General features: G+C 43.6%; 1 protein-coding gene across 2 annotated transcripts in view; it reads left to right on the plus strand.

The window, feature by feature from the left end:
• LOC124124995 (protein phosphatase methylesterase 1-like) overlaps positions 1 to 18,905 on the plus strand; it is a 69,610-nt gene that overhangs the window by 39,889 nt on the left and 10,816 nt on the right. For both annotated transcript variants that reach the window (XM_048381062.1, XM_048381063.1), the window contains exons 13-15: positions 3,224 to 3,268; positions 3,426 to 3,490; positions 8,421 to 8,488. In XM_048381062.1, the coding sequence (XP_048237019.1) occupies positions 3,224 to 3,268; positions 3,426 to 3,490; positions 8,421 to 8,488 (178 nt within the window). The remainder of the gene's footprint in view (positions 1 to 3,223; positions 3,269 to 3,425; positions 3,491 to 8,420; positions 8,489 to 18,905) is intronic.

The raw sequence follows: 18,905 nt of genomic DNA on the forward strand, positions 1-18,905 counted from the left end.
TCTACTACAGAAGTTTCAATGACAAGACTTAGTTGACTGTGTAGTTCATGTGTCTTTAGATGTCTACTACAGAAGTTTCAATGACAAGACTTTGTTGACTGTGTAGTACATGTGTCTATATATTGTGTATTACAGAAGTTTCAATGACAAGACTCTGTTGACTGTGTAGTACATGTGTCTATAGATGGTGTTTTACAGAAGTTTCAATGACAAGACTTAGTTGACTGTGTAGTTCATGTGTCTTTAGATGTCTACTACAGAAGTTTCAATGACAAGACTTTGTTGACTGTGTAGTTCATGTGTCTATAGATAGTCTACTACAGAAGTTTCAATGACAAGACTCTGTTGACTGTGCAGTACATGTGTCTATAGATGTCTGCTACAGAAGTTTCAATGACAAGACTGTGTTGACTGTGTAGTACATGTGTCTATAGATGGTGTATTACAGAAGTTTCAATGACAAGACTTTGTTGACTGTGTAGTACATGTGTCTATAGATGGTCTACTACAGAAGTTTAATGACAAGACTTTCTTGACTGTGTAGTACATGTGTCTATAGATGGTCTACTACAGAAGTTTAATGACAAGACTCTGTTGACTGTGTAGTACATGTGTCTATAGATGATCTACTACAGATGTTTCAATGACAGGACTCTGTTGACTGTGTAGTACATGTGTCTATAGATGGTGTTTTACAGAAGTTTCAATGCCAAGACTTTGTTGACTGTGTAGTACATGTGTCTATAGATGGTGTATTACAGAAGTTTCAATGACAAGACTTTGTTGACTGTGTAGTACATGTGTCTAAAGATGGTCTACTACAGAAGTTTCAATGACAAGACTCTGTTGACTGTGTAGTACATGTGTCTGTAGATGGTCTACTACAGAAGTTTCAATGACAAGACTCTGTTGACTGTGTAGTACATGTGTCTATAGATGGTCTACTACAGAAGTTTAATGACAAGACTGTTGACTGTGTAGTACATGTGTCTATAGATGATCTACTACAGAAGTTTCAATGACAGGACTCTGTTGACTGTGTAGTACATGTGTCTATAGATGGTGTTTTACAGAAGTTTCAATGACAAGACTTAGTTGACTGTGTAGTTCATGTGTCTTTAGATGTCTACTACAGAAGTTTCAATGACAAGACTTTGTTGACTGTGTAGTTCATGTGTCTATAGATGGTCTACTACAGAAGTTTCAATGACAAGACTCTGTTGACTGTGTAGTACATGTGTCTATAGATGTCTACTACAGAAGTTTCAATGACATGACTTTGTTGACTGTGTAGTACATGTGTCTATAGATGGTCTACTACAGAAGTTTCAATGACAAGACTCTGTTGACTGTGTAGTACATGTGTCTATAGATGGTCTGCTACAGAAGTTTCAATGATAAGATTTTGTTGACTGTTTAGTACATGTGTCTATAGATGTCTACTACAGAAGTTTAATGACAAGACTCTGTTGACTGTGTAGTACATGTGTCTATAGATGTCTACTACAGAAGTTTCAATGACAAGACTTTGTTGACTGTGTAGTGCATGTGTCTATGGATGGTCTACTACAGAAGTTTCAATGACAAGACTCTGTTGACTGTGTAGTACATGAGTCTATAGATGTCTGCTACAGAAGTTTCAATGACAAGACTTTGTTGACTGTGTAGTACATGTGTCTATAGATGGTGTATTACAGAAGTTTCAATGACAAGACTGTGTTGACTGTGTAGTACATGTGTCTATAGATGGTCTACTACAGAAGTTTCAATGACAAGACTTTGTTGACTGTGTAGTACATGTGTCTATAGATGGTGTTTTACAGAAGTTTCAATGACAAGACTTAGTTGACTGTGTAGTTCATGTGTCTATAGATGGTCTACTACAGAAGTTTAATGACAAGACTTTGTTGACTGTGTAGTACATGTGTCTATAGATGATCTACTACAGAAGTTTCAATGACAAGACTTAGTTGACTGTGTAGTACATGTGTCTATAGATGGTGTATTACAGAAGTTTCAATGACAAGACTCTGTTGACTGTGTAGTACATGTGTCTATAGATGGTGTATTACAGAAGTTTCAATGACAGGACTCTGTTGACTGTGTAGTACATGTGTCTATAGATGGTGTATTACAGAAGTTTCAATGACAGGACTCTGTTGACTGTGTAGTACATGTGTCTATAGATGGTCTACTACAGAAGTTTCAATGACAAGACTTTGTTGACTGTGTAGTACATGTGTCTTTAGATGTCTACTACAGAAGTTTCAAGACAAGACTTTCTTGACTGTGTAGTACATGTGTCTATAGATGGTGTAGTACAGAAGTTTCAATGACAAGACTTTGTTGACTGTGTAGTACATGTGTCTATAGATGGTCTACTACAGAAGTTTCAATGTCAAGACTCTGTTGACTGTGTAGTACATGTGTCTATAGATGTCTACTACAGAAGTTTCAATGCCAAGACTTTGTTGACTGTGTAGTACATGTGTCTATAGATGGTGTATTACAGAAGTTTCAATGACAAGACTCTGTTGACTGTGTAGAACATGTGTCTATAGATGGTCTACTACAGAAGTTTCAATGACAAGACTTAGTTGACTGTGTAGTACATGTGTCTATAGATGGTGTTTTACAGAAGTTTCAATGACAAGACTTAGTTGACTGTGTAGTACATGTGTCTATAGATGGTCTACTACAGAAGTTTCAATGACAAGACTTAGTTGACTGTGTAGTACATGTGTCTATAGATGGTGTATTACAGAAGTTTCAATGACAAGACTTTGTTGACTGTGTAGTACATGTGTCTATAGATGGTCTATTACAGAAGTTTCAATGACAAGACTTTGTTGACTGTGTAGTACATGTGTCTATAGATGGTCTACTACAGAAGTTTCAATGACAAGACTTACTTGACTGTGTAGTACATGTGTCTATAGATGGTGTATTACAGAAGTTTCAATGACAAGACTTTGTTGACTGTGTAGTACATGTGTCTATAGATGGTGTATTACAGAAGTTTCAATGACAAGACTTTGTTGACCGTGTAGTACATGTGTCTATAGATGGTCTACTACAGAAGTTTCAATGACAAGACTTTGGTATATTACATTGGTCATGTTTCAGGTGATTAAGTGATGTATGATGTTTCCTTGTATATTAAGTTGATATGATATAAAAAACGTAAGTCAGCTTGAACGTTGTTTGTATTCCTTTAACACAGGTGTGGACCGTCTAGACAAGGATCTCACTATTGGGCAGATGCAGGGTATGTTTTAACGTCACCTTATATCCTTCATTATGTAGTTTCATGTTACTGAAGCATACGGCTCTGTCAGATAACTTTGACGTGTTTGTGTCAGTGTTCATATTCAACTAAGCATGTTCTGACATGTTCTGGGGTTTCTCTTGTTCTCTTGTTCCAGGCAAGTTTCAGATGCAGGTGCTGCCCCAGAGCGGTCATGCTGTACACGAAGACTGCCCAGATAGAGTGAGTAACATCCTTTACTGCCCTGCCCAGATAGAGTGAGTAACATCCTATACTGCCCTGCCCAGATAGAGTGAGTAACATCCTATGCTGCCCTGCCCAGATAGAGTGAGTAACATCCTATGCTGCCCTGCCCAGATAGGTAACATCCGATATTGCCCTGCCCAGATAGAGTGAGTAACATCCTATACTGCCCTGTCCAGATGGTGTAACATCCTATACTGCCCTGTCCAGATGGTGTAACATTCTATACTGACCTGCCCAGATAGAGTGAGTAACATCCTATACTGACCTGCCCAGATAGAGTGAGTAACATCCTATACTGCCCTGCCCAGATAGGTAACATCCGATATTGCCCTGCCCTGCCCAGATAGAGTGAGTAACATCCTATACTGCCCTGTCCAGATGGTGTAACTTCCTATACTGCCCTGTCAAGATGGTGTACCATCCTATACCGCCCTGTCCAGATGGTGTAACATCATATACTGCCCTGCCCAGATAGAGTGAGTAACATCCTATACTGCCCTGCCCAGATAGAGTGAGTAACATCCTATACTGTCCTGCCCAGATAGAGTGAGTAACATCCTATACTGTCCTGCCCAGATAGTGAATAACATCCTATACTGCCCTGTCCAGATGGTGTAACATCCTATACTGCCCTGCCCAGATAGAGTGAATAACATCCTATACTGCCCTGCCCAGATAGGTAACATCCTATATTGCCCTGCCCAGATAGAGTGAGTAACATCCTATACTGCCCTACCCAGATAGAGTGAATAACATCCTATACTGCCCTGCCCTGCCCAGATAGGTAACATCCTATATTGCCCTGCCCAGATAGAGTGAGTAACATCCTATACTGACCTGCCCAGATAGTGAATTACATCCTATACTGCCCAGATAGAGTGAGTAACATCCTATACTGCCCTGTCCAGCGGGTGTAACATCCTATACTGACCTCCCCAGATAGGTAACATCCTATATTGCCCTGCCTAGATGGTGTAACATCCTATACCGCCCTGCCAAGATGGTGTAACATCCTATACTGACCCGCCCGGATAGGTAACATCCTATACTGCCCTACCAGGAAAGAGTGTGTAACATCCTATACTGCCCTGCCCATATAGGTAACATCCTATATTGCCCTGTCCAGATGGTGTAATATCCTATACTGACCTGCCCAGATAGTGTGAGTAACATCCTATACTGCCCTTCCCAGAAAGGTAACATACTATACTGCCCTGCCCAGATAGGTAACATCCTATATTGCCCTGCCCAGATGGTGAGAGTAACATCCTATACTGCCCTGCCCAGATAGAGTGAGTACCATCCTATACTGCCCTGCCCAGATAGAGTGAGTAACATCCTAAACTGCCCTGCCCAGATAGAGTGAGTAACATCCTATGCTGCCCTGCCCTGCCCAGATTGGTAACATCCGATATTGCCCTGCCCAGATAAAGTGAGTAACATCCTATACTGCCCTGTCCAGATGGTGTAACATCCTATACTGACCTTCCCAGATAGAGTGAGTAACATCCTATACTGCCCTGCCCAGATAGAGTGAGTAACATCCTATACTGCCCTGCCCAGATAGTGAATAACATCCTATACTGCGCTGTCCAGATGGTGTAACATCCTATACTGACCTGCCCAGATGGAGTGAGTAACATCCTATACTGACCTGCCTAGATAGGTAACACCCTATACTGACCTACCCAGATAGAGTGAGTAACATCCTATACTGACCTGCCCAGATAGGTAACATCCTATACTGCCCTGCCCAGATAGAGTGAGTAACATCCTATACTGCCCTGTCCAGATGGTGTAACATCCTATACTGACCTGCCCAGATAGGTAACATCCTATACTGACCTTCCCAGATAGGTAACATCCTAAACTGCCCTGCCAAGATAGAGTGTGTAACATCCTATACTGACCTGCCCAGATAGGTAACATCCTATACTGACCTTCCCAGATAGGTAACATCCTATATTGCCCTGCCCAGATGGTGTAACATTCTATATTGCCCTGCCCAGATGGTGTAACATCCTATACTGACCTGCCCAGATAGGTAACATCCTATACTGCCCTGCCTAGATAGGTAACATCCTATACTGCCCTACCCAGATAGAGTGTGTAACATCCTATATTGCCCTGCCCAGATAGTGTGAGTAACATCCTACATTGCCCTGCCCAGATAGTGTGAGTAACATCCTATACTGCCCTGCCCAGATAGGTAACATCCTATATTGCCCTGCCCAGATGGTGTAAACATCCTATACTGACCTGCCCAGATAGAGTGAGTAACATCCTATACTGCCCTGCCCAGATAGGTAACATCCTATATTGCCCTGCCCAGCCAGATGGTGTAACATCCTATATTGCCCTGCCCAGATGGTGTAACATCCTTTACTGACCTGCCCAGATAGGTAACATCCTATACTGCCCTGCCCAGATAGAGTGAGTACCATCCTATACTGCCCTGCCCAGATAGGTAATATCCTATATTGCCCTGCCTAGATAGAGTGAGTAACATCCTATACTGCCCTGCCCAGATAGTGAATACCATCCTATACTGCCCTGTTCAGATGGTGTAACATCCTATACTGCCCTGCCCAGATAGAGTGAGTAACATCCTATACTGCCCTGCCCAGATAGGTAACATCCTATATTGCCCTGCCCAGCCAGATGGTGTAACATCCTATATTGCCCTGCCCAGATGGTGTAACATCCTATACTGACCTGCCCAGATAGGTAACATCCTATACTGCCCTGCCCAGATAGAGTGAGTACCATCCTATACTGCCCTGCCCAGATAGGTAATATCCTATATTGCCCTGCCTAGATAGAGTGAGTAACATCCTATACTGCCCTGCCCAGATAGTGAATACCATCCTATACTGCCCTGTTCAGATGGTGTAACATCCTATACTGCCCTGCCCAGATAGAGTGAGTAACATCCTATACTGACCTGCCCAGATAGAGTAACATCCTATATTGCCCTGCCCAGATGGTGTGAGTAACATCCTATACTGCCCTGTCCAGATGGTGTAACATCCTATACTGACCTGCCCAGATAGTGTAAGATCCTATATTGTCCAGATAGTGTAACATCCTATATTGCCCTGCCCAGATAGAGTGAGTAACATCCTATACTGCCCTGTCCAGATGGTGTAACATCCTATACTGACCTGCCCAGATAGTGAATAACATCCTATACTGCCCTGTCCAGATGGTGTAACATCCTATACTGACCTGCCCAGATAGAGTGAGTAACATCCTATACTGACCTGCCCAAACAAACAAATAGTAAATATTCACTCAAAACTAAATATGGCAAACAAAACAATAGCACTAGTATGGATACCCAGCCATACAGGCATACCAGGCAATGAAATTGCAGACCAAATAGCAAAAACAGCAACAATCGACCAATCACCCACAATACAATTCCATACAAGCAAAGCCGAAACAAAAACATTAATAAAACACACTATAAGACAACAAAGGTTCCATAACAACATACAAAAATGCAAATCACAATGGATTAAAACACTGTTTACCACCCCAATTACTAAGTGCAAGAAATATACAAACTCCATATTAGCAGATAAAATTATAAACAGAATACAAAGCAATCAAACAAATTTAAACGAAACACTCCATAAACAAAACAGACATCCAAACCCTAACTGCATCCACTGTAACACCACTGAAGACATAAACCACATATTCAACACATGTAGAAAATATAAACAACAACAACAAGCACTATACAACTCTCTTCTGCCCAACTACAAAAACAACGTCACCATGTTATTCAAACCAAACAACCCCCCAGCCACCTACCTGCAAATAGCCACTTTCCTTAAAAAAGACAAATTTATCAGCAAAAATTTAGGCCATCCCAATCAAATTCTCTATGTATATCTCCCTCTACTCAGCAATACTTCAGATTCGGATGGGGATCCAAAATCTCAGTGCGGATTGTCTACTATGACGTCCGCGCTCCAAATTCCCAGCGCGGATTGTCCCCTACGACGTCCGCACCCCAAACACTGCCATATCCATACTCACTAATAATATAGCAGTTTCACCAGCCACCCGCCCAATGTCAAGGACATCACTCTCACTGCCACACTCACCGGCACACAACCTTTACCCACCCACCCCCCGCGTAAGGCCCCTGTTTATTAGCATAGGTTACCCACTTCTATCCACCTTTTCTTTTTCTTTTCCCCACCTAATATTTTATTTATCTTATTATATACTTAAACATCAGCCTAACTGATCTCTTTATATATTTTTTTTCTTCTTTTTTTTTTCTTTTTTTCTTTCTATCTCTCTTACTTTATGTATACTCTCCTAGACCCTGGTTAACGTAGGACTTCTACAATCTCATTATGGCACCTCTCTGCCTCTTCAACCCAATCCTGTCCTCTCTCCTACTTTATCCCCTTTCACTTACAGTTTTTTGGGCTAGACGTTTATCATTATTCCCACAATTTATGGTTTCATAAGACCCGTCTGCCCCGAGTGCGAAATAGCCAGAGGTTGAAGCGCTCGTAAAATCTCCCAACTATTGATTGATTGATTGATTGATTGCTAGGGACCAGCGGTCACATTCTTTTGGAGACACCTTAATTTCACGATTCACAGTAGATGGGGAATATTTTCAATATCCAGCTCTGTCCAGATAGAAGGGCAATGTTTTCGGTATCCAACACTGTCCTGATAGATGGGGAAAATTTTCCATATTCACCACTGATCAAATAGAAGGGGAATATTTTCCGTATCCAACACTGTCCTGATAGATGGGGAATATTTTCCATATCCAGCACTGATCAAATAGATGGGGAATATTTTCCATATCAAACACTGTCCAGATAGATGGGGAATATTTTCCATATCCAGCCCTGTTCTCTGTTAACAGGTTGCTGAAGTACTTGCAACATTCATGGTGCGACACAAAGTAGCTGATCCAACAACAAACTTTGAAAGGTGAGTTGATACACTACGTAATGGTTATTATATTAGTGTGAGTTCATACACTACTTGGAGCCATGTTCTTCTGTTTCAATTAGTTGTTGATTCATTGAAATTACTGGAGTGTAATGTTGTTTACAACACTGTATGAAAACCCATAATGTTTGTAATACTTTTAGGAATGGTTTATTTTGGTTTTAGTATATTCAGAGTGAGTATGTTGGGTTTAACACTGCTTTCAACAGTATTCCAGTTATATCAATGTGTGTCAGCTTAATGTGGGAGGAAAGCCTGAAATGATGCAGGTTAGGTTACCAGTTTGGTTAAACCCACGAGCACAAGTATGGTGCTCACAAACTCTGTAGGGTTATGATGAGGATATCTTTATGCATGATGGCAAGGATGTGCAGGACATGTCCCGCTTTTTTTAGGTGGGTATCTTTATGTATGATGGCAAGGATGTGCAGGACATGTCTCACGTCTTGGAGGTTGGTATCTTTATGTATGATGGCAAGGATGTGCAGGACATGTCTCATGTCTTGGAGGTGGGTATCTTTATGTATGATGGCAAGGATGTGCAGGACATGTCTCACGTCTTGGAGGTGGGTATCTTTATGTATGATGGCAAGGATGTGCAGGACATGTCTCATGTCTTGGAGGTGGGTATCTTTATGTATGATGGCAAGGATGTGCAGGACATGTCTCATGTCTTGGAGGTGGGTATCTTTATGTATGATGGCAAGGATGTGCAGGACATGTCCATGTCTTTGAGGTGGGTATCTTTATGTATGATGGCAAGGATGTGCAGGACATGTCTCATGTCTTGGAGGTGGGTATCTTTATGTATGATGTCAAGGATGTGCAGGACATGTCTCACGTCTTGGAGGTGGGTATCTTTATGTATGATGGCAAGGATGTGCAGGACATGTGTCATGTCTTGGAGGTGGGTATCTTTATGTATGATGGCAAGGATGTGCAGGACATGTCGCGCGTCTTGGAGGTGGGTATCTTTATGCATGATGGCAAGGATGTGCAGGACATGTCTCGCGTCTTGGAGGTGGGTATCTTTATGCATGATGTCAAGGATGTGCAGGACATGTCTCATGTCTTGGAGGTGGGTATCTTTATGTATGATGGCAAGGACGTGCAGGACATGTGTCGCGTCTTGGAGGTGGGTATCTTCATGCTTGATGGCAAGGATGTGCAGGACATGTCTCATGTCTTGGAGGTTGTGATGATGATATCTTTATGCATGATGTCAAGGATGTGCAGGACATGTTGCGTGTGTTGGAGGTGGGTATCTTTATGTATGATGGCAAGGATGTGCAGGACATGTCCCGCTTTTTTTAGGTGGGTATCTTTATGTATGATGGCAAGGATGTGCAGGACATGTCTCATGTCTTGGAGGTGGGTATCTTTATGTATGATGGCAAGGATGTGCAGGACATGTCTAGCGTCTTGGAGGTGGGTATCTTTATGTATGATGTCAAGGATGTGCAGGACATGTCTCGCATCTTGGAGGTGGGTATCTTTATGTATGATGGCAAGGATGTGCAGGACATGTCTCATGTCTTGGAGGTGGGTATCTTTATGTATGATGTCAAGGATGTGCAGGACATGTTTCGCATCTTGGAGGTGGGTATCTTTATGTATGATGGCAAGGATGTGCAGGACATGTCTCGCGTCTTGGAGGTGGGTATCTTTATGTATGATGTCAAGGATGTGCAGGACATGTCTCATGTCTTGGAGGTGGGTATCTTTATGTATGATGGCAAGGATGTGCAGGACATGTCTCACGTCTTGGAGGTGGATTTCTTTATGTATGATGGCAAGGATGTGCAGGACATGTCTCATGTCTTGGAGGTGGGTATCTTTATGTATGATGGCAAGGATGTGCAGGACATGTCGCGCGTCTTGGAGGTGGGTATCTTTATACATGATAGCAAGGATGTGCAGGACATGTCTCGCGTCTTGGAGGTGGGTATCTTTATGTATGATGGCAAGGATGTGCAGGACATGTCTCGCGTCTTGGAGGTTGTGATGATGATATCTTTATGCATGATGTCAAGGATGTGCAGGACATGTCTCATGTCTTGGAGGTGGGTATCTTTATGTATGATGGCAAGGATGTGCAGGACATGTCTAGCGTCTTGGAGGTGGGTATCTTTATGTATGATTGCAAGGATGTGCAGGACATGTCGCGAATGTTGGAGGTGGGTATCTTTATGCATGATGTCAAGGATGTGCAGGACATGTCTCACGTCTTGGAGGTGGGTATCTTTATGTATGATGGCAAGGATGTGCAGGACATGTCTCATGTCTTGGAGGTGGGTATCTTTATGTATGATGGCAAGGATGTGCAGGACATGTCTCGCGTCTTGGAGGTGGGTATCTTTATGCATGATGTCAAGGATGTGCAGGACATGTCTCATGTTTTGGAGGTGGGTATCTTTATGTATGATGGCAAGGACGTGCAGGACATGTGTCGCGTCTTGGAGGTGGGTATCTTCATGCTTGATGGCAAGGATGTGCAGGACATGTCTCGCGTCTTGGAGGTTGTGATGATGATATCTTTATGCATGATGTCAAGGATGTGCAGGACATGTTGCGTGTGTTGGAGGTGGGTATCTTTATGTATGATGGCAAGGATGTGCAGGACATGTCTCACGTCTTGGAGGTGGGTATCTTTATGTATGATGGCAAGGATGTGCAGGACATGTCTCATGTCTTGGAGGTTGGTATCTTTATGTATGATGGCAAGGATGTGCAGGACATGTCTAGCGTCTTGGAGGTGGGTATCTTTATGTATGATGTCAAGGATGTGCAGGACATGTCTCATGTCTTGGAGGTGGGTATCTTTATGTATGATGTCAAGGATGTGCAGGACATGTTTCGCATCTTGGAGGTTGGTATCTTTATGTATGATGGCAAGGATGTGCAGGACATGTCTCGCGTCTTGGAGGTGGGTATCTTTATGTATGATGGCAAGGATGTGCAGGACATGTCTCATGTCTTGGAGGTGGGTATCTTTATGTATGATGGCAAGGATGTGCAGGACATGTCTCACGTCTTGGAGGTGGATTTCTTTATGTATGATGGCAAGGATGTGCAGGACATGTCTCATGTCTTGGAGGTGGGTATCTTTATGTATGATGGCAAGGATGTGCAGGACATGTCGCGCGTCTTGGAGGTGGGTATCTTTATGCATGATAGCAAGGATGTGCAGGACATGTCTCGCGTCTTGGAGGTGGGTATCTTTATGCATGATGTCAAGGATGTGCAGGATATGTCTCATGTTTTGGAGGTGGGTATCTTTATGTATGATGGCAAGGACGTGCAGGACATGTGTCGCGTCTTGGAGGTGGGTATCTTCATGCTTGATGGCAAGGATGTGCAGGACATGTCTCGCGTCTTGGAGGTTGTGATGATGATATCTTTATGCATGATGTCAAGGATGTGCAGGACATGTTGCGTGTGTTGGAGGTGGGTATCTTTATGTATGATGGCAAGGATGTGCAGGACATGTCTCACGTCTTGGAGGTGGGTATCTTTATGTATGATGGCAAGGATGTGCAGGACATGTCTCATGTCTTGGAGGTTGGTATCTTTATGTATGATGGCAAGGATGTGCAGGACATGTCTAGCGTCTTCGAGGTGGGTATCTTTATGTATGATGTCAAGGATATGCAGGACATGTCTCATGTCTTGGAGGTGGGTATCTTTATGTATGATGTCAAGGATGTGCAGGACATGTTTCGCATCTTGGAGGTTGGTATCTTTATGTATGATGGCAAGGATGTGCAGGACATGTCTCGCGTCTTGGAGGTGGGTATCTTTATGTATGATGTCAAGGATGTGCAGGACATGTCTCATGTCTTGGAGGTGGGTATCTTTATGTATGATGGCAAGGATGTGCAGGACATGTCTCACGTCTTGGAGGTGGATTTCTTTATGTATGATGGCAAGGATGTGCAGGACATGTCTCATGTCTTGGAGGTGGGTATCTTTATGTATGATGGCAAGGATGTGCAGGACATGTCGCGCGTCTTGGAGGTGGGTATCTTTATGCATGATAGCAAGGATGTGCAGGACATGTCTCGCGTCTTGGAGGTGGGTATATTTATGCATGATGGCAAGGATGTGCAGGACATGTCTCGCGTCTTGGAGGTTGTGATGATGATATCTTTATGCATGATGTCAAGGATGTGCAGGACATGTCTCATGTCTTGGAGGTGGGTATCTTTATGTATGATGGCAAGGATGTGCAGGACATGTCCATGTCTTGGAGGTGGGTATCTTTATGTATGATGGCAAGGATGTGCAGGACATGTCTAGCGTCTTGGAGGTGGGTATCTTTATGTATGATGTCAAGGATGTGCAGGACATGTCTCGCATCTTGGAGGTGGGTATCTTTATGTATGATGGCAAGGATGTGCAGGACATGTCTCATGTCTTGGAGGTGGGTATCTTTATGTATGATGTCAAGGATGTGCAGGACATGTTTCGCATCTTGGAGGTGGGTATCTTTATGTATGATGTCAAGGATGTGCAGGATATGCCTCATGTTTTGGAGGTTGGTATCTTTATGTATGATGGCAAGGATGTGCAGGACATGTCTCATGTCTTGGAGGTTGGTATCTTTATGTATGATGGCAAGGATGTGCAGGACATGTCTCACGTCTTGGAGGTTGGTATCTTTATGTATGATGGCAAGGATGTGCAGGACATGTTTCGCATCTTGGAGGTGGGTATCTTTATGTATGATGGCAAGGATGTGCAGGACATGTCTCATATCTTGGAGGTGGGTATCTTTATGCATGATGGCAAGGATGTGCAGGACATGTCTCGCGTCTTGGAGGTTGTGATGATGATATCTTTATGCATGATGTCAAGGATGTGCAGGACATGTCTCGCGTCTTGGAGGTGGGTATCTTTATGTATGATGTCAAGGATGTGCAGGACATGTTTCGCATCTTGGAGGTGGGTATCTTTATGTATGATGGCAAGGATGTGCAGGACATGTCTCACGTCTTGGAGGTGGGTATCTTTATGTATGATGGCAAGGATGTGCAGGACATGTCTCATGTCTTGGAGGTTGGTATCTTTATGTATGATGGCAACGATGTGCAGGACATGTCTCGCGTCTTGGAGGTGGGTATCTTTATGCATGATGTCAAGGATGTGCAGGACATGTCTCATGTCTTGGAGGTGGGTATCTTTATGTATGATGGCAAGGACGTGTAGGACATGTCTCGCGTCTTGGAGGTGGGTATCTTCATGCTTGATGGCAAGGATGTGCAGGACATGTCTCGCGTCTTGGAGGTTGTGATGATGATATCTTTATGCATGATGTCAAGGATGTGCAGGACATGTTGCGTGTGTTGGAGGTGGTTATCTTTATGTATGATGGCAAGGATGTGCAGGACATGTCCATGTCTTGGAGGTGGGTATCTTTATGTATGATGGCAAGGATGTGCAGGACATGTCTAGCGTCTTGGAGGTGGGTATCTTTATGTATGATGTCAAGGATGTGCAGGACATGTCTCGCATCTTGGAGGTGGGTATCTTTATGTATGATGGCAAGGATGTGCAGGACATGTCTCATGTCTTGGAGGTGGGTATCTTTATGTATGATGTCAAGGATGTGCAGGACATGTTTCGCATCTTGGAGGTGGGTATCTTTATGTATGATGCCAAGGATGTGCAGGATATGCCTCATGTTTTGGAGGTTGGTATCTTTATGTATGATGGCAAGGATGTGCAGGACATGTCTCACGTCTTGGAGGTTGGTATCTTTATGTATGATGGCAAGGATGTGCAGGACATGTCTCACGTCTTGGAGGTTGGTATCTTTATGTATGATGGCAAGGATGTGCAGGACATGTTTCGCATCTTGGAGGTGGGTATCTTTATGTATGATGGCAAGGATGTGCAGGATATGCCTCATGTTTTGGAGGTTGGTATCTTTATGTATGATGGCAAGGATGTGCAGGACATGTCTCACGTCTTGGAGGTGGGTATCTTTATGTATGATGTCAAGGATGTGCAGGATATGCCTCATGTTTTGGAGGTGGGTATCTTTATGTATGATGGCAAGGATGTGCAGGACATGTTGCGTGTGTTGGAGGTGGGTATCTTTATGTATGATGGCAAGGATGTGCAGGACATGTCTCACGTCTTTGAGGTGGGTATCTTTATGTATGATGGCAAGGATGTGCAGGACATGTCTCATGTCTTGGAGGTGGGTATCTTTATGTATGATGGCAAGGATGTGCAGGACATGTCTAGCGTCTTGGAGGTTGGTATCTTTATGTATGATGTCAAGGATGTGCAGGACATGTCTCGCATCTTGGAGGTGGGTATCTTTATGCATGATGTCAAGGATGTGCAGGACATGTCTCGCGTCTTGGAGGTTGTGATGATGATATCTTTATGCATGATGTCAAGGATGTGCAGGACATTCCTCATGTCTTGGAGGTGGGTATCTTTATGTATGATGGCAAGGATGTGCAGGACATGTCTAGCGTCTTGAAGGTGGGTATCTTTATGTATGATGGCAAGGATGTGCAGGATATGTCTCATGTTTAGGAGGTGGGTATCTTTCTGTATGATGGCAAGGATGTGCAGGACATGTCTCATGTCTTGAAGGTGGGTATCTTTATGTATGATGGCAAGGATGTGCAGGACATGTCTCATGTCTTGGAGGTGGGTATCTTTATGTATGATGTCAAGGATGTGCAGGACATGTCTCGCATCTTGGAGGTGGGTATCTTTATGTATGATGGCAAGGATGTGCAGGACATGTCTCATGTCTTGGAGGTGGGTATCTTTATGTATGATGTCAAGGATGTGCAGGACATGTTTCGCATCTTGGAGGTGGGTATCTTTATGTATGATGTCAAGGATGTGCAGGATATGCCTCATGTTTTGGAGGTTGGTATCTTTATGTATGATGGCAAGGATGTGCAGGACATGTCTCATGTCTTGGAGGTTGGTATCTTTATGTATGATGGCAAGGATGTGCAGGACATGTCTCACGTCTTGGAGGTTGGTATCTTTATGTATGATGGCAAGGATGTGCAGGACATGTTTCGCATCTTGGAGGTGGGTATCTTTATGTATGATGGCAAGGATGTGCAGGACATGTCTCATATCTTGGAGGTGGGTATCTTTATGCATGATGGCAAGGATGTGCAGGACATGTCTCGCGTCTTGGAGGTTGTGATGATGATATCTTTATGCATGATGTCAAGGATGTGCAGGACATGTCTCATGTCTTGGAGGTGGGTATCTTTATGTATGATGTCAAGGATGTGCAGGACATGTTTCGCATCTTGGAGGTGGGTATCTTTATGTATGATGGCAAGGATGTGCAGGACATGTCTCACGTCTTGGAGGTGGGTATCTTTATGTATGATGGCAAGGATGTGCAGGACATGTCTCATGTCTTGGAGGTTGGTATCTTTATGTATGATGGCAAGGATGTGCAGGACATGTCTCGCGTCTTGGAGGTGGGTATCTTTATGCATGATGTCAAGGATGTGCAGGACATGTCTCATGTCTTGGAGGTGGGTATCTTTATGTATGATGGCAAGGACGTGTAGGACATGTCTCGCGTCTTGGAGGTGGGTATCTTCATGCTTGATGGCAAGGATGTGCAGGACATGTCTCGCGTCTTGGAGGTTGTGATGATGATATCTTTATGCATGATGTCAAGGATGTGCAGGACATGTTGCGTGTGTTGGAGGTGGTTATCTTTATGTATGATGGCAAGGATGTGCAGGACATGTCCATGTCTTGGAGGTGGGTATCTTTATGTATGATGGCAAGGATGTGCAGGACATGTCTAGCGTCTTGGAGGTGGGTATCTTTATGTATGATGTCAAGGATGTGCAGGACATGTCTCGCATCTTGGAGGTGGGTATCTTTATGTATGATGGCAAGGATGTGCAGGACATGTCTCATGTCTTGGAGGTGGGTATCTTTATGTATGATGTCAAGGATGTGCAGGACATGTTTCGCATCTTGGAGGTGGGTATCTTTATGTATGATGCCAAGGATGTGCAGGATATGCCTCATGTTTTGGAGGTTGGTATCTTTATGTATGATGGCAAGGATGTGCAGGACATGTCTCACGTCTTGGAGGTTGGTATCTTTATGTATGATGGCAAGGATGTGCAGGACATGTCTCACGTCTTGGAGGTTGGTATCTTTATGTATGATGGCAAGGATGTGCAGGACATGTTTCGCATCTTGGAGGTGGGTATCTTTATGTATGATGGCAAGGATGTGCAGGATATGCCTCATGTTTTGGAGGTTGGTATCTTTATGTATGATGGCAAGGATGTGCAGGACATGTCTCACGTCTTGGAGGTGGGTATCTTTATGTATGATGGCAAGGATGTGCAGGATATGCCTCATGTTTTGGAGGTGGGTATCTTTATGTATGATGGCAAGGATGTGCAGGACATGTTGCGTGTGTTGGAGGTGGGTATCTTTATGTATGATGGCAAGGATGTGCAGGACATGTCTCACGTCTTTGAGGTGGGTATCTTTATGTATGATGGCAAGGATGTGCAGGACATGTCTCATGTCTTGGAGGTGGGTATCTTTATGTATGATGGCAAGGATGTGCAGGACATGTCTAGCGTCTTGGAGGTTGGTATCTTTATGTATGATGTCAAGGATGTGCAGGACATGTCTCGCATCTTGGAGGTGGGTATCTTTATGCATGATGTCAAGGATGTGCAGGACATGTCTCGCGTCTTGGAGGTTGTGATGATGATATCTTTATGCATGATGTCAAGGATGTGCAGGACATTCCTCATGTCTTGGAGGTGGGTATCTTTATGTATGATGGCAAGGATGTGCAGGACATGTCTAGCGTCTTGAAGGTGGGTATCTTTATGTATGATGGCAAGGATGTGCAGGATATGTCTCATGTTTAGGAGGTGGGTATCTTTCTGTATGATGGCAAGGATGTGCAGGACATGTCTCATGTCTTGAAGGTGGGTATCTTTATGTATGATGGCAAGGATGTGCAGGACATGTCTCATGTCTTGGAGGTGGGTATCTTTATGTATGAAGGCAAGGATGTGCAGGACATGTCTCATGTCTTGGAGGTGGGTATCTTTATGTATGATGGCAAGGACGTGTAGGACATGTCTCGCGTCTTGGAGGTGGGTATCTTCATGCTTGATGGCAAGGATGTGCAGGACATGTCTCGCGTCTTGGAGGTTGTGATGATGATATCTTTATGCATGATGTCAAGGATGTGCAGGACATGTTGCGTGTGTTGGAGGTGGTTATCTTTATGTATGATGGCAAGGATGTGCAGGACATGTCCATGTCTTGGAGGTGGGTATCTTTATGTATGATGGCAAGGATGTGCAGGACATGTCTAGCGTCTTGGAGGTGGGTATCTTTATGTATGATGTCAAGGATGTGCAGGACATGTCTCGCATCTTGGAGGTGGGTATCTTTATGTATGATGGCAAGGATGTGCAGGACATGTCTCATGTCTTGGAGGTGGGTATCTTTATGTATGATGTCAAGGATGTGCAGGACATGTTTCGCATCTTGGAGGTGGGTATCTTTATGTATGATGTCAAGGATGTGCAGGATATGCCTCATGTTTTGGAGGTTGGTATCTTTATGTATGATGGCAAGGATGTGCAGGACATGTCTCACGTCTTGGAGGTTGGTATCTTTATGTATGATGGCAAGGATGTGCAGGACATGTCTCACGTCTTGGAGGTTGGTATCTTTATGTATGATGGCAAGGATGTGCAGGACATGTTTCGCATCTTGGAGGTGGGTATCTTTATGTATGATGGCAAGGATGTGCAGGATATGCCTCATGTTTTGGAGGTTGGTATCTTTATGTATGATGGCAAGGATGTGCAGGACATGTCTCACGTCTTGGAGGTGGGTATCTTTATGTATGATGTCAAGGATGTGCAGGATATGCCTCATGTTTTGGAGGTGGGTATCTTTATGTATGATGGCAAGGATGTGCAGGACATGTCTCACGTCTTTGAGGTGGGTATCTTTATGTATGATGGCAAGGATGTGCAGGACATGTCTCATGTCTTGGAGGTGGGTATCTTTATGTATGATGGCAAGGATGTGCAGGACATGTCTAGCGTCTTGGAGTTGGGTATCTTTATGTATGATGTCAAGGATGTGCAGGACATGTCTCGCATCTTGGAGGTGGGTATCTTTATGCATGATGTCAAGGATGTGCAGGACATGTCTCGCGTCTTGGAGGTTGTGATGATGATATCTTTATGCATGATGTCAAGGATGTGCAGGACATTCCTCATGTCTTGGAGGTGGGTATCTTTATGTATGATGGCAAGGATGTGCAGGACATGTCTAGCGTCTTGAAGGTGGGTATCTTTATGTATGATGGCAAGGATGTGCAGGATAT

This window comes from Haliotis rufescens, unplaced genomic scaffold (genome assembly GCF_023055435.1).
Source record: "Haliotis rufescens isolate VD_foot unplaced genomic scaffold, xgHalRufe1.0.p SCAF_35, whole genome shotgun sequence".
Classification (NCBI taxonomy): Eukaryota; Metazoa; Mollusca; class Gastropoda; order Lepetellida; family Haliotidae; genus Haliotis; species Haliotis rufescens.